The sequence below is a fragment of the Sphaeramia orbicularis genome, chromosome 24 (genome assembly GCF_902148855.1).
Source record: "Sphaeramia orbicularis chromosome 24, fSphaOr1.1, whole genome shotgun sequence".
Taxonomy (NCBI): Eukaryota; Metazoa; Chordata; class Actinopteri; order Kurtiformes; family Apogonidae; genus Sphaeramia; species Sphaeramia orbicularis.
The window spans coordinates 31,706,958-31,729,730 of record NC_043979.1 but is presented as its reverse complement, the minus strand read 5'-3'; the positions used below and the strand labels follow the sequence as shown (position 1 = coordinate 31,729,730).

General features: G+C 37.2%; 1 protein-coding gene across 2 annotated transcripts in view; it reads right to left on the bottom strand.

The window, feature by feature from the left end:
• The window catches only part of slc24a4b (solute carrier family 24 member 4b), a 70,321-nt gene that overhangs the window by 5,796 nt on the left and 41,752 nt on the right, over window positions 1-22,773 (bottom strand). The window contains exons 4-16 of one of the 2 annotated variants that reach the window (XM_030127887.1): window positions 22,039-22,113; window positions 21,872-21,956; window positions 21,666-21,769; window positions 21,317-21,391; window positions 21,193-21,218; window positions 19,698-19,751; window positions 15,757-15,848; window positions 12,602-12,771; window positions 9,317-9,458; window positions 8,016-8,182; window positions 2,317-2,431; window positions 1,500-1,612; window positions 1,309-1,374 (exon numbers count right to left, since the gene is read on the bottom strand). In XM_030127887.1, the coding sequence (XP_029983747.1) occupies window positions 1,309-1,374; window positions 1,500-1,612; window positions 2,317-2,431; window positions 8,016-8,182; window positions 9,317-9,458; window positions 12,602-12,771; window positions 15,757-15,848; window positions 19,698-19,751; window positions 21,193-21,218; window positions 21,317-21,391; window positions 21,666-21,769; window positions 21,872-21,956; window positions 22,039-22,113 (1,284 nt within the window). The remainder of the gene's footprint in view (window positions 1-1,308; window positions 1,375-1,499; window positions 1,613-2,316; window positions 2,432-8,015; window positions 8,183-9,316; window positions 9,459-12,601; window positions 12,772-15,756; window positions 15,849-19,697; window positions 19,752-21,192; window positions 21,219-21,316; window positions 21,392-21,665; window positions 21,770-21,871; window positions 21,957-22,038; window positions 22,114-22,773) is intronic. The other variant, XM_030127889.1, reaches the window with a different exon arrangement.

Sequence of the window (22,773 nt, the reverse complement as noted above, 5' to 3'; positions counted from 1 at the left end):
TTTAAACATTTAAACTTTTATCTTTACAACAACTTGGATTGTGAGAGTCAAAATCATTTGCCTTCTTGTATTTCCTTGAGTACTTCGTCTATTATTGTATAGTCTAGTATTGTTTTATTTTTATTGGCTTTCTTTATGCTAATGTTGTAATGAATGAGTGAGATTAATTTTTATAAGCCCCATGGGGTTTTCTGATCTCACCTGCACCTCTGTTTCTTTGCTTGTCCTAATGTTTGATTTGTTGCATGCTAAATAAATAAATAAATAAATAAATAAATAAATAGAATCAGGTGAATAGTGTCTGAGAAATCAGTTGGACAAAAATCTCAGACGGATGGACGGAAGGACAGACAGAACTCCTGGTATATCTATGGTACCTGGTATATCAACAGCTTCTTCCCTGCCACAGTGAGGCTGTTGGCAAACGCTAAATAATTTTGGGCATAGTACAATATAATGTATGTGTGTGTGTGTGTATATTATATATATATATATATATATATATATATATATATATATATATATATATATGAGCTCGTTTAGACTGACTACTTCCTTGTGGTGTATTTATTTATTTTATTGTTTCCTGGGTCGGTTTTTATGTACTTTTATTGGTTTTTATGCACTCTATCCATCTATCCATCCATCCATCTTCTTGTCATTTTTGCCATTTGTAAATAAAACTTATTAAACTCATTAAACTCATTAAAAAACTGTGTTTCAATTCACACACTAAAAAGTAAAAAGCGGTGTACAAGAATCCCAACTGAAAAAAAAAATAGCCCAAAAATTAAAAATATCCTTAAGTTTGTAGTGTATATCTATCTATCTATCTATCTATGTACATGTCTTTTCTATAGAATTATGTGTTTTTTCTAGTATTTTTATCTGACACTCTGAACGACTGCACAATAATTCCTATGTGTATGTGTATATGCACAAATGAGAAATAAACTTTTGACTTTGATATACCCCTACCCTCTGAGAAGGTATGATTATCAAAAATTGGAATTGTTGATATTCATAGGTTAGGTTAAACTCCTGATCCAACTGTTTTTCATTTCGTAAATTAGTCACTTCATGTTTACCAGATAAACCCTAAACATTTTGGACACCATGCAGACACTCCTAATTTTAATGGATAACATGTTTCAGTGGATATTACATTAGAGTGTGAAATAAAACTAAATATGCCTTTTCTCTCTTTTGGATTTTAACACAAGCAGTATATGACAGCAGTAAACCAGGCTTCTGTAATTGGTTTACATGCAGCATGATTTAGCGTAAACATTAGTGATGACTTCTTACCGTAAGGGCCACAGAGCCGAGAAGAAGCACCACTGAGTACACCAGCCCCCGACTGTTAATCATAACCTGCAAACGAGAGAGAGAGAGAGAGAGAGAGATCAGGCGTTTATTTGTTGCTCCTCAATCTCAGTATACACAATTAGAAAGTACAAATGAGGTCTGAGCTCTTGTAAAGCCAACCCGTCTCTTACCTCTGATCCATAACTGACACACATGGTTTGTATCGCCCAGGGAACCCCCAATCCTACTAGAATGTCGAACACATTACTGCCGATTGTGTTAGAAACCGCCATGTCTCCGAGGCCTGGAACATATAAACGTGAAGATAAATCATTTAAAAAACAACTCTAGTTTCACTCAAGGATATAAACCACTTTAATTCCAACAGAAGTTTAAGATTTTGTTGTGTACTTTGATATTCACAGGGGCCCATCCTTAATCACTTGGAAGGTAGTGACATTTGAGAAAGCTCTAACATCCATAAACAGGCTCTTCGTGTTTTCTCTCCGAGTACTTTGCATCCATACTTGTATTGCATTCGTTGTCGTATACTAGATAAAACCAAACATCATTACCGGTAATGAAATTCTTAGGCTAAGAGGCGACTCAACTTTACATTTTAATAAGGTTTGACTGTTCATTAAAACACGTTTGAGATAAAAGTAAATGTAATTTTAGTCATTAAATACAAACCTGTAGTATTTAGTATGAAAAATATTCAAAAAAAGAATAATAAACCGGAAAGCAGCCATTTGTTGTGCGATCGCTGCCTCTGTAAAAGCTAAAAAGTGCACATATTCTTGCATGACTTGTGTGTACTTTTACAATTATAACCTGAAATATAGAAAATAAGTCCAACTGCAGGGAAATATCTTATAAATTGTCCTTCTGTATCGTATCCGGGTATCCCTCTGCCAAAATATTTATTCGAGTTATCCAACATTGAGCTCAATGGGGTTGTAAAAGCCAGATATTTGTATCGATTTATGAGGGAAAGATATACCTTACCTTGCCGAGCCACAATGAGACTGGCAATGCAGTCTGGGACGCTGGTGCCGGCTGCCAGGAAAGTGATGCCCATGATGACATCAGGGATTCCCAGAGTGTAGCCAATTATAGTCACCTGAGAAAACATAAACAAAAATCATTAGACCTCAGGATTCCTCTGTTTTCCAGACTAAATGCAGCGAAACATATTAGACGTGTCATATTCACCTGTGCATGACAGAACAAGCTCAAGATTTTAATCTGCACTGTTTGGCATCAGCAGACAAAATTAAACACTACGCAGTTTAGTCAGTCTCAAAACAAAATATTTAGTATAAGCTAACACTAGCATAAATGTAGCAGATGTCACTCAGAAATTGCATTTACAGATGACATAATGGATGAAAGTTTTATTCATATTTTATGATAAGGTTGTTTAAGTCACCTACTGCATGCTTGTTACTTATATTTTATTTTTTGTCACTTTAACAAACTTGTTTATATTTTTTATCTCTTTATTTTTCTATTGTGTTGTTGCACACTGCTTTGAGCTGCTGTACACACTTTAATTTCCCTTTTGGGGGATCAATAAAGTTTATCTTATCTTAATTTAATTCTAATAGTCTCTGATAACACTAATGTAGGACTGAATAATCTGCCCAAAAGATCAGTTGATGGTCTTTAAGGTAGAATGCATGATACATGATCTGAATCGCAATGTTCTCCCATCTTATAAAATACAGGTGGGTTAAAACCAACTAAGTTTTCCTTTAGATCTCTTCGTTTCTGGAGGCTTTTGCTGTGTGTGACGGCTTTGTATCATTATCCAGCTAGAAATTCTACATTTTTGCATCATTTGGACTGACATCATCACAGTGTTTACACCATTCAGATGAAATAAACATCCGCATTTTGCTGAACATACAGCTGCAGCGTTTCCATTAATTACCTAGACGGCCTCAAAGTCAAACAAAAAGCATCTGCACTGCATATTAGACTACGTTCAGACAGCAGATCTTAATGCACGATTTGGATTTTTGGGTGAAATCTGATTTTGCTGTGTGCTCATTCATATTACACATTAAATGCGACTTCAATCAGTTTTGAGTATGAACTGAATGCGACCCTGAAGTGACCCACGTACGCAAAAGAAGTCCTGATGTAATATATGACCATGCAGGTATGCATTGCGTTTACAGAAGTATGTATGTTTTTCTGCCACTCCTCCTCCTCCTGGGATGCAGAATTGTGACGTTTGACACATTTCAGTGACATAAAGGTCGGATAAATGTGACCTGGCTGTTCAGACTGAAGTAGCATTGCAAAATACCAGATACGTATTGGATTTAGGACCGCATATGAAAGTGGCCTGGGTTGGATTTGAGCTGTTCAAACTGTCTTTAACAGATTGGATACAGGTCACATTTGGGCCAAAAAACAAAAAAAAACAAAAAAAAAAAATCGGATTTGGGTCACATTTGCCTGCAGTCTGAATGTAGCCTTAGAGTTCAGCAGCTGAGCCTGCATTCTTTGTCATCATTTCTTCAGCAGAAACACAAACTACTCAAAGTCTGCAAGTTAATGTCAACTAAACCTGAATATTTTAGTGCAGACAAATGCTACAGTATCCTTATAAAACAGACAGAAATAAACTAGCGCAGTGACCTGTGTTAGCAACAGTGATGCAAATACATGGGTTAGTGCGACACTAATATGAAAAAGTCACTTTTTCTTCAGTTTTTTTCTGTTTCCAATTCAATAGCTCTCAATTTTAATTTGCATTTTCATGAACATCTACACGATCAGTGAATTAAATATAGGAATACACATAATTTACACTGAAAAATGCAAAATACAGAGGATAATATTATAATAAATGGTGATAAATCACTTAAAGGAGTGATATTTTGCTTTTTTAAATGGAATTAAGCATTTTAAAGCATTTCCCTGTGGTCTACATAAACTGTAAATGCTCTGCTTGGGTCTGAATTCTTCATTAATTCAACTCCACAGGTCCATATTCAACCCTATTTCTGAGTAATGACACCAGAAAGGTCATTTTGAGTGCTGGCCCTTTAAATGCAAATGAGCTACTTCATGCCCCGCCCCCCCCAGGTTGTTGAGTGTACTACTCTGTCCCGTTCAAACAACAACTGAACATTTTAGGTAATCTGCTCTAAGTTTGGACATATTTTTACTTTTTACTACAACTACTGCTGCTCACAAACAATTATGTCTTACTCGGAGAAATGTTCATCAGAAGTCTTGACCTTATAAGTGCAAATGTCATGATGTAACTAGTTATAAAATGTAACAAATTAAGAAGGAATTGAAAGGGGTTATAGAAATCCACTCAATTTTTACCAAAATTAATATTAAAGATAGCTTTGCAGCACCTGGAGGGTTCAAATTCAAACTTTTTGAACTATTAGGGTCCAAATACACAAACAAATGTACCAAAGACTAATAAAAGTGGGTTTAGCAAAATATGACCCCTTTAAAACAAACATTAGCTGAATAGGAAAGTTATATTTTAATGACTCCCTTGGAAAAGATCATATCAAATTTAACTCAATTATGATTAAAGACTGAGATTACCTTGATTTAATAGAAATACCCAAGATATGTAATAGAGCTCTTTTTTTTTTTTTGTTAGATTTTAATGTGGAATTGTTACATATTATTGCTTTAAACTCATCATTCAGCCAAACTCTAGTCTCCCGGTGATTGTCTCTGTCTGAGAAGTGCCATAAGTCAATCAGTCAAACATCTTTCTTGAAAGGGTGGAACTGGATTTAGTCAAAGATTTGAAGTACCTCAGGTTAACCTTAGACCCAACATTAACATTTAAACAACACATAAAGCGACTTAAGAAGACAGTACATTTTAATGAGCAAAATTTTAAACAAGTCAGACCCCTTTTGACCCTATATGCTGCTAAGATGTTTTTACACTCCATGATTTTCTCTTACATTGAATACTGTACAAGTTCCTGGTCACTTGCTGCTGGCACAACCCTCAAACCCATAGAATCACTTTTTAAAAAGCCATAAAAATACTTGACAAAAAAACCCATTTAATTTCCACCGCTGCGTTGTTTTAGATACATTTTTAAAATTTTAATAATTTTGTGAATTTTAAAAATGCATGCCTGATATTTAAAGCTGCGACAGACTTTCGTCACCAATTTTTCATCAAATCTGTCAAACCCCAGTCATAGCCTGAGTATCATGAATCCATATGTCTTTCTGTGATTACTCACCTGAATCTCTTCCTTCACGGTGAACAATCTCCAAGTGTCATCCACCATAAACAAACCATTTGTTTACAAACAGAGCTGGTAGGTCAGTCGGGCATCTTCGGAATTTTGTCGCGAAATGCAGTGTGGGAAGCAAGGTTCTATTAGTTTTGGATATTTCATTATAGTTTAGTTTTATTTAGTTTTGACTTTTTTTTCCTCTAATTCAGTTAGTTTTGATTAGTTTTTAGAGCAGGTTTGCTAGTTTTTATTAGTTTTCATTATTTTCTCAATGCTTAGTTTTAATTTAGTTTTAGTTTGTTTTTTTATATCTTTTATCTTCTTCTCCGTCGTATTCAAATAAATCCCAGACTGGACTCTGCTGCTTTCTCCCAACTTTAGTCTCCATGTTTCCAGGTAGAGTGGGGACCAGAAGACGACTGGAAACCACAATTGACAAGAAGCGATGGACCATTAAATATCATATGGTACCAGCAGCTAAAATTGCTTGAGGGAAATAAATCGATTTTATATCAATCCAACATTGACAAAGACGAAAACGAAGGGAATTTTATCAATAATTTTTATACGTTTTAGTTTTGTAAACACACAATACAATTTCAGTTAGTTATCTTTTTTCTTTTAATTATAGTTTTTATTTATTTCAGTTGACGAAAATGTTTTTACAATTCTAGTTTTCGTCATTTCATTAGTTTTCGTTAACGATAATAACCTTGGTGGGAAGTGGAGGTTCGTGCAGCCACCTGACAGCGGCAGCGAAACCATATGATATTATATGGCTGGCACAAACACGACGCGGAAATGGCTGAAACGTGGAAACAGCTGGAGGGAAGCGGCACACCAGCCGATTCCACACGAACCTCCGCTTCCCACAATGCACGTTGCAACAAAATTCGGAAGATCCCCGAGTTACCTATCAACTCTTAGTAAAAAAAATGGTTTGTTTATGGTGGAGTACACTTCGAAATTGTTCACTGTGAGGCAAGAGATTCAGGTGAGTAATCACAGAAAGACTTACGGATTCATGATACTTAGGTTATAACTGGGGTTTGACAGATTTGATGAAAAATTGGTGACGAAAGTTTCCCCGCACCTTTAAAGTCTTGCATGGACTTGCCCCTCCTCCCTTGACAGATTTTATCAAATCCCGCTCTGTCAGTGGGAGGGGCCACAGCTCCAGGAGACTGAGGTGCCACGCAGGTGCACTACTTTTGGACAGACTACACTTTCAGTCACTGGGACTGAATATCGGAACAGTTTACCACTCAACGTAAGAGACTCAATCATATGCCTCCTTCAAATCACAACTTAAACATTGGATAAAAGAAAACCAGGCCTGGGACCATCAGTAGATTGTCCTCACTGTGTTTTTTGTGTGTTTTTATGATGTTTTGCCTTTCTGTCAACTGTCTTTCTTGTCACTGACATAGGGACTACAGATGGAAATTAGCACTGCTGCTACAATCTGGTGTATTTACACCTGCAATTGTTGTAGATGTTGTAGAGGAAGTTACATGTATTCTATATATATTTGCATGCATTCTATTTGTCACATAGGCTTTTACATCTATTCCCTGTGTCTTCGCATAAAGGGGTTGGACAAAATAATGGAAACACCTTCACCTCAAGATGATAATGCCCCAATCCATACAGCTAGAATTGTTAAAGAATGGCATGAGGAACATTCTAATGAAGTTGAGCATCTCGTATGGCCGGCACAGTCCCCAGACCTCAACATTATTGAGCATTTATGGTCAGTTTTAGAGATTCAAGTAAGACGTCGATTTCCACCGCCATCGTCTCTAAAAGAGTTGGAGGGTATTCTAACTGAAGAATGGCTTCAAATTCCTTTGGAAACAATTCACAAGTTGTATGAATCAATACCTCGGAGAATTGAGGCTGTAATTGCCGCAAAAGGCGGACCTACACCATATGAAATTATATTTTGTTGATTTTTTAAGGTGTTTCCATTATTTTGTCCAACCCCTGTTGACCACATAAGAGTGGATGACTTTCTTTGTAGTTTATGGCACCTGTAAATTCTTAACCTTTTATGACGTTTCTTATCTGTTGTGTTTAGGCCACACACCAGTGTGACACTTGGGGGGGGGGTAAAATTGAGATCTCACAGACTCTCAGAGAGGCCGTATCTCTGAGTTTTGGGTCTCTCTGGCTCTGGCATAAGACACAGAAACTCAGATGATTCTTGGGACTCTCAGACCGACAGCATCAGCCTCTTTCTGATCTGTACCCCTTTATTGAAGCTCCAATAAACTTTCTTCCTTGAAGACACTGATCGCTTGAACTGACCCTTCTTTATTTTAGATGAATTAGTAGAGTATTATTTTTTCCATAACAATGTTCATTAATATGCACTGTCCCTACTAAATAAATCAATAAATCTGAACGTATGCTCTGCTTTTTGGCTTTATGACAAAACAAACAAATATGTCACACATACCATCCAGACCATAAAGTATGAGAAGACTGCAATCCAGACAGTAGACAGGATGAAAGATAGCATGAAGCATTTCTCCCAGCGAGGTTTGGCACAGTTTGGAACGGTTAAGAACAGCATCAGGAGCAGAGGCCACGAGATCAGCCACTTCACCTTACTGCCGAAACCCCCTGCAGCACAAAGATGCATTATCACCACATACCCAGGCTTTTCAAAAAAAAAAAAAAAAAAAAAAAAAAAAAATCAGAGGAACATACATTAGGGGGAAACAAATGAGTACAAGCTTACATTTTTATGATGTGCTCCACATTATGTTTTACAAACAAACCCCACCATTACCATGACCTATAAATGTTTTACTTTAATTTATAGTATAATCTGGTATTAATCTAGTTCTCTTTCATACAGTAGATGTGCAGATTTTTTATCCTTTCCAACAAATGGGCTTTTTCCATTCTAGTAAACACAACCGACTTTTAAGTATAATACGTCATTATTCAGTGATACCATTACTTTTTTACCTCGAATCCATTTTGGCGACCTCCAGCATTTATGTACTTGATATAAAAGGATTATTCCAAACGTGACAGGCTTATCTAAGTCATGGAAACGTATCCATATGGAGGTCTGAAACTGTACAGCTGTAATTATTTTCTCCTTCTTTGCTTTAGTGAAAAGGGCAAACATGTTCCTCCATCTGCCATTACTACAAACACAGACTGCTTTTATTATTTTTTGGCACGCAATTTTAATGTGAGGGATCAAAAAAGCAGTAACTTCACTTACGAATAGCATAGGTAGCAGCCTTAAAAACACCGAACTCTCCTTTTCACTACACTTCCTCGTCTTTTAATGATTTTTACTCTATTTAATACAACACCACCTACATACTCGGAGATAAATTGGTCATTTTCATGCTAAATCAGATTAATCAGATTCATATTCTTTTCACATCACCACCCACTGACTGATAAAAGGGCAGCCATGCTTGGAGCTGCCAGAAAGGATGATCATTAGTCAGTGTATATAAAGCCACTGAGTAATTTGAAGGAGGGCATCAATAACTGCTCAAGTGGAACAATATTTTCAAGCCGAGCCATCCGACTGTATACTCCTTTCAACAGTAATAAACTACTCTACTTCTTGGAAATAAGCACATTTAATAGATTTGTAAATATGACCCAGAACATGTCGAGTTTTTTTTTTTTGGTTTTTTGGTTTTTCTCCTCCTCTCGACGATCCCCAGAATTATCCGTGCGTGCCTATTTATGCACATTCACGAGGTGGATACGTGAGTCACGTACTTGGAATGTGAAACGGGGAGATGGTGATGTTTTCCGTTTTCTCCGTGGGTTTGTCTTCTGGCACGTTTCCGTTCTCGATGTCGACCTTCCCGTCAATCACTTGTGTCTCTACGCCATTGGCAGTTTGGACCAACTTCTGGCGCTTTCAGAAAAGAGAAACTAAGTCAAAGAGCACTTGAACGGGCAAAACGTGTTGCACATTTTGGTTGTTGCTGCAGTCAAAGCAGAGGAATCTATACTATGTGGACAAAAGTATTGGGACACGCTGAATTCAAGTGTTTCTCTTCTAACAGGGGTCTGGGAAACAAAACAATAATGAGAAATATAATATAGTTTTTATTGTAAATATCATTGCATTGGTTAGTTTTGTTTAAATCATCTTTGCATCCAAAATACTTCAGTGATGGCTTTTTACCTAATTTCTCTCAACATTATTTTTTTAAATCCATGACTATGATTTTAGAATAGAATGAGCTTTACTGTCATTGTACAGTGAAATGAAATTTGATTTTACATTCAGTAAAGTGCTCAAGTAAAACACACACATTTACTATAAATAGTCAAAAATAAAAAGAGAAGTATGAAAAAAGTCAAGTAAAAAAAAAACAGCGCAAAAAAAAAAGTGAGTCCAGTGTCAAATGTACAGAATATTCAGGTGACACAGGTAAAGCACTTTAAATGTTCTACCTCTAAATATCTAAAATATTTTTCATGCTCTGACTGTAAATAATAATTTTCACAATGAACCATCTGCTCTCTTCACATCTCACTTAAGAAGAAAAATCTCCCGTTAAACTTTAAGGAAATATTGATGTTTATGAACTATATGGACATAAATACTGGGACACATCATGGCTTCAGCTTTTGAGATGTCCTGCTTATGCCAATTTGAGATATAAACATCAATATTTCCTTAAAAAAAACAAACCTGAGGTCCAGCAACTTAGTCTAAGTATTGTGGACAGCTGATTCCAGCATCTATATTGGCAACACTACTAATGTGTCCCAAAATTTACACCCTTCCCATGCCTGACATACAGCTCCCATCCCCCTCTCAACATTAAAGCAAACCTCATGTGCATAACATCTATTGGCACATTGGACGGTTTAACATCATATCTCGTGTGTCATGATTCCGTAGTGGTACATCCACTGTTGGTGCTTATATTTGTAGTGATAATATGTCCACCGTTAATACTTGTATTTGTAGTAGTAGTATTAACTGTCATGGACATTTGTTCTGGTTGTTGGTGGTTGTGCCAGCACCAGCTGATCTACTTTTTTTTTTTGTTTGTTTTTTTTTTTACTTTTTATTTATTAATTTTCAAAAGAACAAACAATGAACATGAGATAATCATGGGCGTTACAATTAAACTTAAAAAGTTCTTTTACATCATACACACATACATCATTGTACAATTATGGTTGTATTAATCAAGGTGCATACACAATCCATTTTTCCCAGCGTTCAGTACATTTCTCCAACTCAAGTCTTAAAGCAAAAGTAAGTCTCTCCATACAGTAAATTTCATTAATAATCCCACGCCAGAGGTCCAAAGTTGGAGGGTCGGGTTGCAACCATTTTCGGGTTATAGCTTTCCTACTACTTGCCAAAAGTATCTTCAATAAGTATTTATCCTTCTGAAGGACTGTTTCCGGTATTTTACCAAGATATAAAGTAACAAAAGAATAATCTAAATCCATCCCTATTATCTAATTTATTTCGGTTGCGACCTCCCTCCAATATGATTGGATTTTCGGACAGGCCCAAAAAACATGAGCTGATCTACTTTTTGATAGTTCTTGTTCAGTTTTCTGTGCACCAACTGCATCCATGAGTCTCCCCCTTCTTCCCCCCTTCCCCAGTCTCTCTCGCGATATCTTTTTCTCCTCCTTTACTCCCCATCTCTAACCCCAGCTGGTCAAGGCAGACGTCCATCCTCCAGGAGTCATGGTCTACTCCAGGTTTCTGCGTGTTAAAAGGAAGTTTTACCTTCCACTGTCACCATTCACCAAGTGTTTGCTCCTGGAGGATTCTGTTGGGTTTCTGTAAATTGGTTTGAGCGTCTGGTTCACACCGGCTCTATATGTTAAAGGTGGGGTCTGAGATCTTGGAAAAACGGTTCGAGCAAGCTACATTTTGAAAATACTCAATTCAAAAGTCCAAACCCCTTTCTTCAGACGTCCCTCCGAAGCCACGCCTCCAGAGTAGTGGCACGCACAATGCTTGTTCCCGAGGGTTCACGAGCGCTGCACAGCAACAATTCGTCGGCTGAGGCTCTGCTCTGTACCTGGGTTGGGCTCCGGCACAGTCTATGGTCCAGTCCGGCCAAACCGTCCCCTGCTTCGCTCCCGTACACCTCAGGCTCCTACCCCGGCTATGGCCCTGGGTGAGGCTCAGGCTCACGTACCCATGCATACCTCATTGAATTTCCTCTAACACCCCCGCTCTTCCAGATCAGCCCCAGTTCAGACCTATGTGACTAATGTTACATTTCCTAGTGGTTTATGTTAATGACGAAACAGTTTGCAGGTGAACTTTCCATCCTAATATAACTAATATAGCGAGATTCTGGCTACGCTTCCTGTTCAAGCACTCCAGCCTCTGAGAACAAGAAGAGGGGTATACGCAGAGGGGGGGAAGGGGGGAGGGGTGAATGGCAGTTGAGTTTGATAGACACATCACCGTTCAATCATTTCGAGTGGGCGCTCAAAATGATTGGATGGTGTTTTTTCAGTCCTGTCCATTCCACAGGTGACTGATTTTTTTTTTTTTTTTTTGTGTTAGAACATTTAATTAATTAGTTGTAATCGGGATGTGAAGGGGATTTTAAGGAATATAATAAAAAAATGCTCCAGAAAAACATCTCAGACCCCACCTTTAAGTGTCATGAGATTACTTTTGTTATGATTTGGCACAATATAAATAAATTTGATTTTGATTTAAAGTTTAATAGGACATTTCAATGGGAGGTACCACATTTAAAGTCATAGTCATGGATAAAAATAAAAAACAAATTAATGTTAAGAGAAATTAAGTAAAAGCCATCTCTGAATCCTTTTAGAAGCACAGAAAACAATTTAAACAAAGCTAACCGATGCGATGATATTTATCACAAGATCTATATTACAAATGCCAGTTACAAATGCCAATTATAAAATCTATATTACAACACTTATTATTGTTTTGTAGCCCAGACCTGTTAGAAAAGTATTACCTGAATATCAAATGTCCCAATACGTTTGTCCATAGAGTGTATCTGAGACAAGAACTAACACCTGTACCTCTGTTATGATGAGGCGGCTAGCCATACGCAGGCGGGTCTTGGGTCCGAAATGGCTGGTGACCATGACACGGAGCCCGGCCTCTGGGAACCTGAACTTTGAAGGGCTGGCGTTCATGATCTCGTCCACCATCACCACCGATCCACGGCTGTAAGCCTTGGTGGGCTTGACTGGGAGCGTTGAAGTGAGCAATAGAAGGATGAAAGTCAATTTAAGGAATAAATATAATGTGTACACTCACCACATCAGCCATCAAAATGACATGAAATACATTTTCATTTTTATTGGCAGCTTTTTCATTAAGTGCATTTGCTTGATACCGTCCTGACAGTAAGTGTTTAGCCACGCCGTGTTGGGAAAATGACGTGCGAATGAAATTAATTGCCAAGTACGCTTAACTGAAACATAGTGACGTACAAATTTCTCCCGGCAATGAAGGAGCAGTGAGTTTGTCTTGCAGAAAAGTGTTCTAGAAATACATGCGATGCTTTTTTATACAGTCTGTAGTCCCAAAGCATCCCGGGCCAAGTTGCTAAAGAGTATTAACGGATGCTGAGGCAGTGTCACTTTTTCACAATGTCAACTTAAAACTGCACCGTGCAAGATTTTAATGTCAACGTACACGATCCCTATTAAGCTGAATGACAACGCAGGCTTCGCGCAGACACTTCAGCGACCTCTCAAATCAAAATTTAAAAGCCAAAACATCCCCCAAACAGCTGTGTTAATATCCTGTGTGGACAGATTGGGATGTCAGTTGACTCCAACGGGCTCTACAAATTAAAGTTGATGTCTTCGTTTTGCTCGAGAGAAGGGATTCTTGGTAATACCATTTAATTGAGGACACAAAAATGTTGCCTGATTGAGACACGTTCTCACATTCAGTGCTTTACAAATAGTGTGATCACACCAATATCCTGCAAATGGTTCGACTGAGAACACTTAACATGTTTCTGCTGGACTGCGACACTATTATTCAGACGTCTCTGGTAGTTTTGAATGGTTTTTGGAGATGTGAAAAATTTGCTTTCAAATCTAAAACCTCAGACGACGCAAAATCATCGATCAAAATGTTAAGCTCTCGCAACACCTGTTTACATTATTTACTGCATTATTCACGGGAGCCATTTTGACTTATGGCAGAAAATGAACAGGTGCAATTACTTTAATTCACAATGGCTGCGCTCCATGTTGCATTAGTTCCAGTGTTTTTCATTTGCACATGCTGGCTTTCTGGCATGGTTTTCTTGGACACTTGCATGGAATAAATCCATCCCTAATGCTATGTTATTAGGATCACCTGTGGTTTTCTTGCTGAGATGGGCAAAAATGTCCGCTGTGGAAAAGATCTATTGCACATGCATTTAAATATGAATATACTGTACAGTTTACATAACAAGTGTGCAGGAGAGAAGTTCATTTACGGTGCTACAATTCTTGTTTTGTATTTAATCATATTTGATAGAAGAGGTTTTGGAAAAATGATCATTAATGGGGCAAATGCTAAATGCTTTTTAGAACTTGATAGTTTGCATGTTGTATAAATATGGGTATGTGACCTCAAAGTAAGATAGCAGGCGTTTCTTTTCACGTGGATGTTTTCAAAGTCTTGCACCTAACCTTGACATGCACTCTCCTTTTGTTTAACAGGTATGCTCCCTTGTCTATCAGCCTTCATTCTTTCCTCCATGTTATTTACAGAGACGAGATAGGAAAAAAAAGCAATAAAGCATATAAAATTACTTCATTCCTGGATGAGCAGAGCTGAATATTTTTGCCTCTCTTGTCCCTTTGGTGCTAAACATCATACACCAACCAGGAGGGTTAGCATGAGTGTGTTGTTACTGACATTGCGTGAATTCTGGGTACTGAACTTCAAATAGCTTTCCCAAATTGCCTAGTGCTGCTTTGAAGTTTGCCTGCCAGTTGTGAATATTTATGGGATGACCAAGATTGATTTCAACTTCTGTGACATGGACGACCTCTGGCATCTGAGCTGACAATATGCAAGGTGGCCACACATGAAACACATGCTCATTATACTTTAAATTTTCACGTATCTGATGATTTTTTTTCCCCCATAACACCTCATTTGCTCTTTGCTTACAATTAGCTATAAGATGCAGCGTGTAGGGATTAAAAAAAAAAAAAAGTTCTATGGTACATTTATTAGTTTTACTCAGCCTTAATTTGACTTATTATGCATGCAAGAATGCACATAAATTAACTGTGTAAACAGAGCCGGCATAAACATTTCCTCTTGTGAAATTCATTACCACTTCAGGAATGAGTGGGTCTACACCCCAGAGACCGACAGGAGAAAAGTAGTATGCAAGCAGAAAGAACTGGCACACAGCAGCAGAACACTGTTGACAATAAGCAAGAGTTAAGTTTAGTAAGGCTAAACAGACAGGCATGTTAACACTAATGCAGTCTAAGTGTTAAAAAAAAGGGGTTAAATGTCACAGATTAGATAGACTCAAAGTAGAAAAGTAGTGAAAAGCTAAAGGACACTTTCACCCAAAAATGACATTCAGGATGTTAATTTAGAAACAGGTTGATTATTTTTCCTTTAGCATTTTTTTAATAAGTTAGAGACAAGACAACACAGTCCCACGACATTAAACTGCATCACCAAAAAGAAGATTAAATATATCTTCATTATACTGTTCCCGTTTTAAACTGAACATTTCATTTTGTGCCCCTGAACGCTCAGATAAGCTTCAGTTGCTTATCACCCTGAAGGAGGCGAAGCAGGCACCGAAAATGAAAAGGAGGAACACATCGAACTTTTAAAATTACCAAAAGATAGAAAAGTAGGAAAAGAATTTGACAGCTGGGCTCTTCAGGTAATGCAGTTCACCGAGGTCAAAGGACTGAGCAGAGTGCGCTTCGGCGGAATCATTAAGTAATTTTCAGCAGAATAGAAGATGAAGCAATTTAAGAGGAAAGTTCAGCAGAAAAGAGCAAGAGGGCTAAAGGCACAGACCCCCAAAAAGAACAAGAGTCTTACACAGAAATCAGTCATTTAATTTAGACAAAAGCCCTTTCTTATTTCATGGTCTCGGGTATCCAGCCTGTCTGATTAACCTTACCTGGTGACAGCAAAGGCGATGACGGGTCGTCATCCCAAACATAGTCATAAAGGGTATTACCGTCCTCCATCTCACTGCTGGCTGCTGCATTACCGTTGGCCACATTTTTGTCCGACTTCCCCGAGAAAAATCTCTGCATGCTGGAGTTGAATCTAGCAAGCAGATGGAAACATAATCCCTAAATTAGAGATGGTGAAATAGTTCACAGCAATAAACAAGACAGGACAAATAAGGTTTAGGAGGCCTACTTGAAAGATTGTTTGGAATGTAGTATATATTAATTAAAGAAAATAACCATATGTAGAATTAATTTATAGGAGGATGGCCTACTTTTTTAAAACTAGCACCAGTGTTCGACTTCAAAAACAGCTGAAATATTATTGATATGGAACAGGAAAGAGAAGTTTTCAAACAGCTCTCCAAAGCTAATCGCAAGGCTTTCATCAGCTTCCAGATAGACAACATTAGTACCATTACTAAAAAAAAAAAAAAAAACAGTTCACAAATACGTGAAGTGCTGCTGCCTTTGAACATAATGAGTGCAGAGGTAACATTGGAAGAGGTGCTCGAACCTTTTAGAGATTCGATTTTTTCCAAACTTCAGAGGTGTTATGGATCATCGATATGAAAGAGGATTCATCACAATTTTAGACAGAAAAATAGTGGGCCTATGCTTTTTGGCAGCTAAAATAATAATCCCATTACATTAGAAGATTAGTAAGAAAAGATATTTAACAGTGGAGACATTTTAATCAGAATTTTTTTGTTCTTGGTGTAGAATTACTATCTGTGATTAGTGTAAATTCTGGTATCAATTAGGAATAAGTTTAACATTGCATGGTTGGTTAGTTTCCTTTATACAGCTCTTTTAAGGTACAGTGTAACCTTAGGGCAGTGGTTCTAAAACCTTTTTCTGTCAGGCCCTTCATCAAAGGAGGAAGAAACAACAATATTATAGTATATTAAGTCTTTTTTTCCCCCCTTTCAAAAATTTGTTGTACAAATTATGCTTGAACAATACAAATAAACTCAACAATACTGCTAGCTGACAATACTTTTCCAAATGAAAATAGGAAAAGTGCAGGTAATCACTAAAATTCTGGGCTATAACACACTCAAGTCAAGTGTAGTATTGTATATGTCAGGCAATGTTGTATTAAAAGAGGACAGATTTTTGTTGAAAATTTTGTTAGCAGCCTGTAAGAAAACTATCACAAGAAAGCGGTACAAAGCAGATCCACCAACACAGCATGACTGGCAAAAAAGTGTGAGTGAGATATATAAAGAAACTGTTGACCCATAAGATAAGGACTCAAGAAAAACAATGTCGAGAAAAGTGGGAGAAATGGTCAGGTTATACAAGGACAGGATAAGGACAATCTTACTGATAACAACACTAGAGCGTAATGTAGAGACATGGCAATCCACCATGTTCTTTTTCCTTTGAGGTTTGTACTTCTTTATTTTTTGTCTTCCTTCTGTATGTCCATATCTGCAACATGTTCTTAAAAAGAACCAGTAAAACAAAAGTGTCAACCCTGTAAAGCCTGAACCATTAAATCATTGACAGAAAATTCCAGTTCTTTGAAACTGGAGCCTTTATTGGTCCTTCTGAACAACCCCAAAATTTAATTTTCAAATATCAATTTCCATGTATAAGTTTCAATTTTGTATCATATTTGATACATCGGGTCTTAATGTTCAAATATTATTATTTTTGAACAAACAAAAACATAATAGAACACAAACATGTCTAACAAGTTGGTAATTCCTTTTCAAAATTGGCAAAGTTCTTCCTCCTTCCTCATTAATGACAGACTTGTAGTGAGACTGGAAAGGCCCCTGGTGAATGAATTCCTCCCCCTGGTGGATTATCTGTGTATTGCATGTATCTAATTGTATACATCAGGTTTTTCAAGAAAAAAAATATCACACTGATCATGTAGAGGGCTTCAAAACTCATGTATCAAATATGATATGTTTGGTTTTAAAGAGCTAAAAAAAATACGAAAGGTGCTACTAGATTGTTATAACTGTAACAAAGTTAAGACAGGAGTGATCTTGACAGGAGTGATCACAGTTTGAGAAACACAAACTTAGTATATTATTTTGTTGATGTTCGTTATAGTGCTTCATTTGTTTGACTGTTTGACCTCTAACACTTAAATAGTATATGAATTTAAAAAATAATGTTTTGTATGTTAACAATAATACTCATAATTTAGTTTTTATATATAAGGTAATGGACATTTTGTGCTGTGAGATTGGTCCCTATGGTGTTTTGAGTAGCATCTGTGCTATTTGCAGAGAAATTGTATCAGAGCACGGCCCTGGAAGGTCACCTCAGAGCACTGATTGTGCTATAAAAAACCCCTCTCTACTCCATTTTGAGTGGAACAGCCCAAAATGGTCAACGGATATTTTGGGAGAGGGGAGACATATGACAGCATATCCTACAGTAAGCACTTCTTTCCTCCAAATGAGAAAGGAGAGGAGTGATCCGGTTAAGCCTGTGCTCTTAGCCACTGCAGAGGGGGAAAGATTAAACTCTTATGGCAGGGAGAGAGCAGGCTGCTGCTGAGTGTAACACAGATTACCAGCTGGACAGCGACGGCAGCACAGGACGACATGGGTGGCATTAGGCACTTTGGACTATGAAGACACATTTGTGGCATAATAAAGATTAGTTCATACCAAGAATATTCTCAAATAAACTGAGTAGGAGAAACAGCAAGGAGACGAGAAAAGTACAGATCAAACTGTTTTCAGACGACAAATGCATCACACTATGTTTAGCAATGATGAAATAAATACTTAAATTCGACACTTTAGATTACTAATCCCTGTGTTTTAGGAACGCCAAATAGTTTCCCATGTGTCATGATTTGTTGTCAAGAAAGATGATTAATTTTGAAAATAGAAAATAATACATTATGAGAGATTTTATTGCAGTTTTACAAGAAGGAATCCTTTTAAACCGACACTGTACATAAATAGAAATGTATTGACATAACCCAGGTAACCTCACATTTAGTAGACAGAAAATTATCCTTTGTGTCTTTTTGATGCAGTGGCATTTTAAACTACCTAACCTACCTATTTTTCTCTTTTTAACAGTTCCTAAGTGACTTATTTATCATATTATCCTGTGTTTAGCATCTTTCTGTGAATATCAGCCGTTTTCCTAGATTTAGTTTATCGATCATGTAGATGTTGACGAAAGCTTAGAGCTAATTCAACGAGAAATAAATGAACCAAAAGTGACTTCCAGAAAAATATGATTAACTGAAAGAAAAACAAGCATCTACGATTACCATTTGTTAAACTACATAGATTTTATTGATGAATCAATGTTGCAGTTCACTAAGGAGCTGAATGTCTAAATAGATCATATCTGATGCCAACGAATAGCCAAGAAACTGGATTTTCTGTGAATTATTTCTGTGTATTGATAGAATAAATAGTTGAAAAGTTATTAAAACTCATTTTAGATCAGTGGATGCTTTTGGGAGCCAGGGTGAAAAGTGACGATGCTAAAAATGACTTAATATTTGACAGTGATCATCAAGAGGGTGATGATGAGAATGAAAAGAGACGCAAGCCAAAGAGTGGAAAATGTTTTTTGACAAACACCGGAGGAACCTTTGTCAAAGTAACACAAGGACGAAGTATAACTAAAGACAGGAAATTAGAATGCATTATGAGTACTTTACATAGTGAATCTTAATATTAGATTGAAATACAAGATCAAACTCCCCCAACAGACAAAACTACACTCACACACACACGTCTCCTTAGTTGAATTTACAGCCCACATCTGTGCAGGACACTTAAACGAAACATTCCCCTCCAGCTATAAAACCCACTTATCTAAAACTACACAGTGCACAGTTGGTTAACCTCAGCAGCTCAAAGGTATCTGGTATTAAGAATCTCCCTATGAACACCCTCATCAGGTTAAATGACAACTTTATGAGTCTTAAAAAGTGTGTCTGACTTACTTCATGACCAGGATGTATCCTGCATACATGACTACCAGCACCAAACTCTCCCACCTGAGATAAAGGAAAGGATTGTGGTTATTGGCACTAAATACATTTAGAATTGAGGAAAAACAAAAGCATATGCACATTTTACAGTCTAATGCCATGGTTCCTGACCTTTTTTGGCTCATGACCCCATTTTAACGTCACACATTTCTGGCGACCCCGGACATTCACAACAGAGACTTTTTTTTTTTTGCTAAAATTATTTTTTTTTTATCATGTAACAGTTTGCTATACTATGTTGCGAATGAACATTAATTTTAGATGACATTTAGTCTATATAATGTATATTATTATGAACGGAGGCAGAAAAGCTAGGTGTAGATTACTGCGCAAAATCAGTCCAGCTTGTATTTACAAGGCTGCAAATTAATACTGAACAAACAATAACTCAAACTATGAAATATGAAAGATCTTGGTTTGCCAACATGTTCTCTGTGTGTTGTCTCAAAATGTCGTTTGAGTGTGTTGGGTTTCATACTCTGAGCAGACAGTATGCTACCGTGTAGCAGACATTTTGGCTTTTCCTCGCTGCTTTCTTGCTATAATGATTCTGGTAAATCCATACTGAAGGAAACTTTCGTCGTATTTTCTCTGCCTTTTTGGTGTCTGCTTCTCAGTTTCTCTTGGGTTTGGTCCGGTTTTCTGACTGCGACTGTGTCAGGGCAGGTTGAAGCGTAGTAACGTACATGGTCACATAATCAGAGTCAATCAAGATATGCCTTCTCAGATATTATATCCTGCGTTTTATTTGAACTTGATTTTTATTAGGAAAAGTGTGTGGTGTTTTAATCATAATGAAATATATAGGGTTATTCAAAAAGAATGAACTGATTTCATGATGCATTGCTTCAGTTCTCAAGCATCGTCATGGAATGAGTCAGTGACCATTTGAAAGAGGAGTTTTCTAAGTTTTGAACGGCTGCCTCGATGACCTTAAACATCGAATAACAACAGCAATCAACTCAGTGGATTGTGATACGCTGGTACACGTCTGGGAGGAATTCTCTTATCGCATTGATGTTGTCTGTGCTGCAAGTGGTGGCCACATTGAACACTTGTCAGACAGGAAATAAAAGTTGATTGTGAGCAGAATACTTGTGACTTCGCTAGAGTTTTCTATTGCTTTTCCTTATTAAAATATTGCGTAATGAAATCGGTTCATTCTTTTTGAATTACCCAGTATATTGAATAATTAAAAGGTATTTTTTATTAGTATTTTTTTTTTTTATTTTAATCAATTACTAGAAATTTCAGGCGACCCCATTTGAATTCCAGGCAACCCCACGTGGGGTCACGACCCAAAGGTTGAAAAACACTGGTCTAATGCAAGTATAAAACAACCATTCTTGAACCTTTATGGAGTATTAGGGTTTGAGATCTACTCACATCTGCATCCACAACTCTCTTACATATTTTATTTTCCATCATAAATGGATTAGCGACTTACCAAACAATTTTCTCGTCATAGATGAACTGAAAAATAAAAAGACAATGTTTATTTTAGATTAAACCAGTCAAAGTAAAGAGCCAGGCTGGTATTAGACAAAAAAGGAATGATTAATGTATCTTACTGCAATCAGAGCCACAACAGACAGAATATAGTAGAAGGAATCCCTGAAAACAGCCCACCAGGTCAACATCACAACCTAAGATTGAAGAAAAATGTCACGTTAAACATATTTGAATGCGTTTTCCTGGTTTTTTACCAATACCTCTTATCACTAGAAATATACGCAGATTCAGATGTGTTTGTTTATGCCTCCAGAGTTTACTTCTCCATTTCCATTAAAACCAGTTCTAAGAAAATTGAAGCAGATGGCTTTGTTACCCCTCAGCAAAAAACTTCTGACACACATGTGCTGTTCTTCCATCTATAAATAAACAGAATGATGCAGCCACAGCACTAAGTCACACACACACCTGCCCGGCGAAGATCCCGCACACACCAATGATGCAAAGGATGTTGAAGACCGCTGAGCCAACGATGGTCCCCACCCCCACATCTCCGTGGGTGATGAAGACACCTGCACACAGGGAGGCGTCCAATCAGAATCAGTGGTGACACCGACCATCTGGGAATGCCTGACTGTATCCTCGTATGCAAGTATGTGTGTGTTTGTGCGTACCAATGATAGATGCAAAAAGCTCTGGAGCAGAACTGCCAGCTGCCATGAAAGTGGCTCCAGCAACATCTTCACTCAGATCTAGTTTCTGCATAAATAAAACAGAGATGAGTGGTTTACATAAACAAAGCATTAGCGCGTTACTGTAATGTTGAAAACTCTTTAATTACCTCACAGATCTTCTCGAGTGATGTTACAAAGTACTCGTCGCATGTTATGGCGAGGGCAAGGAACATGTAGAGTGCCTAAAACAGAAACACTGGAGTTAAAGTAGTGTGGAAGTGTATATACAGTAGATAGAAAAGAGTCTGAAGCTTCGTTGCTTGACATTTTTTAAGAGTCAGTGTTCAATATTATTTAATTCAAGTGGTTTGAAAGGGAAAAAAAAAAAACCTGCAGAAATCTACAGTACCCCATGATGCAGGATGTGGGCTAATTGTGTGATTTCAGAGACATAAAGGGGTTAACCCATAAGGACCCAGTGTGACATTTGTGTCAGTTCCCAAATGATTTTTCTCTATATTTAACCCTTCTTAAGTGATTTATCACCATTTATTGTAATATTATTCTCTTTAGTTTGAGTTTTTTCAGTACAAATCATGTATTTTCCTGTCTTTAATTCACTGATCATGTAGATATTCATAACAGCTCAGAGTAAAGTTGAGTGTTATTATATCAAAAAATAGAGAAAACTGAAAAAAAGATGACTTTTTCAGTAAAATCAATCATTAACTGAATATAAACCAAGTGTCTCCATCCACTGTCATTGATCCAACTCCATGGGTTTTACTGGTGAATCAATGCTGTAGAAGATGACAGTGTTTCCATGGTAACTACGGAGCCTCTGAACATCCAAATGGGTCATATCTGATGACCATGAAAAGATGACAAACTGCATTTTACAC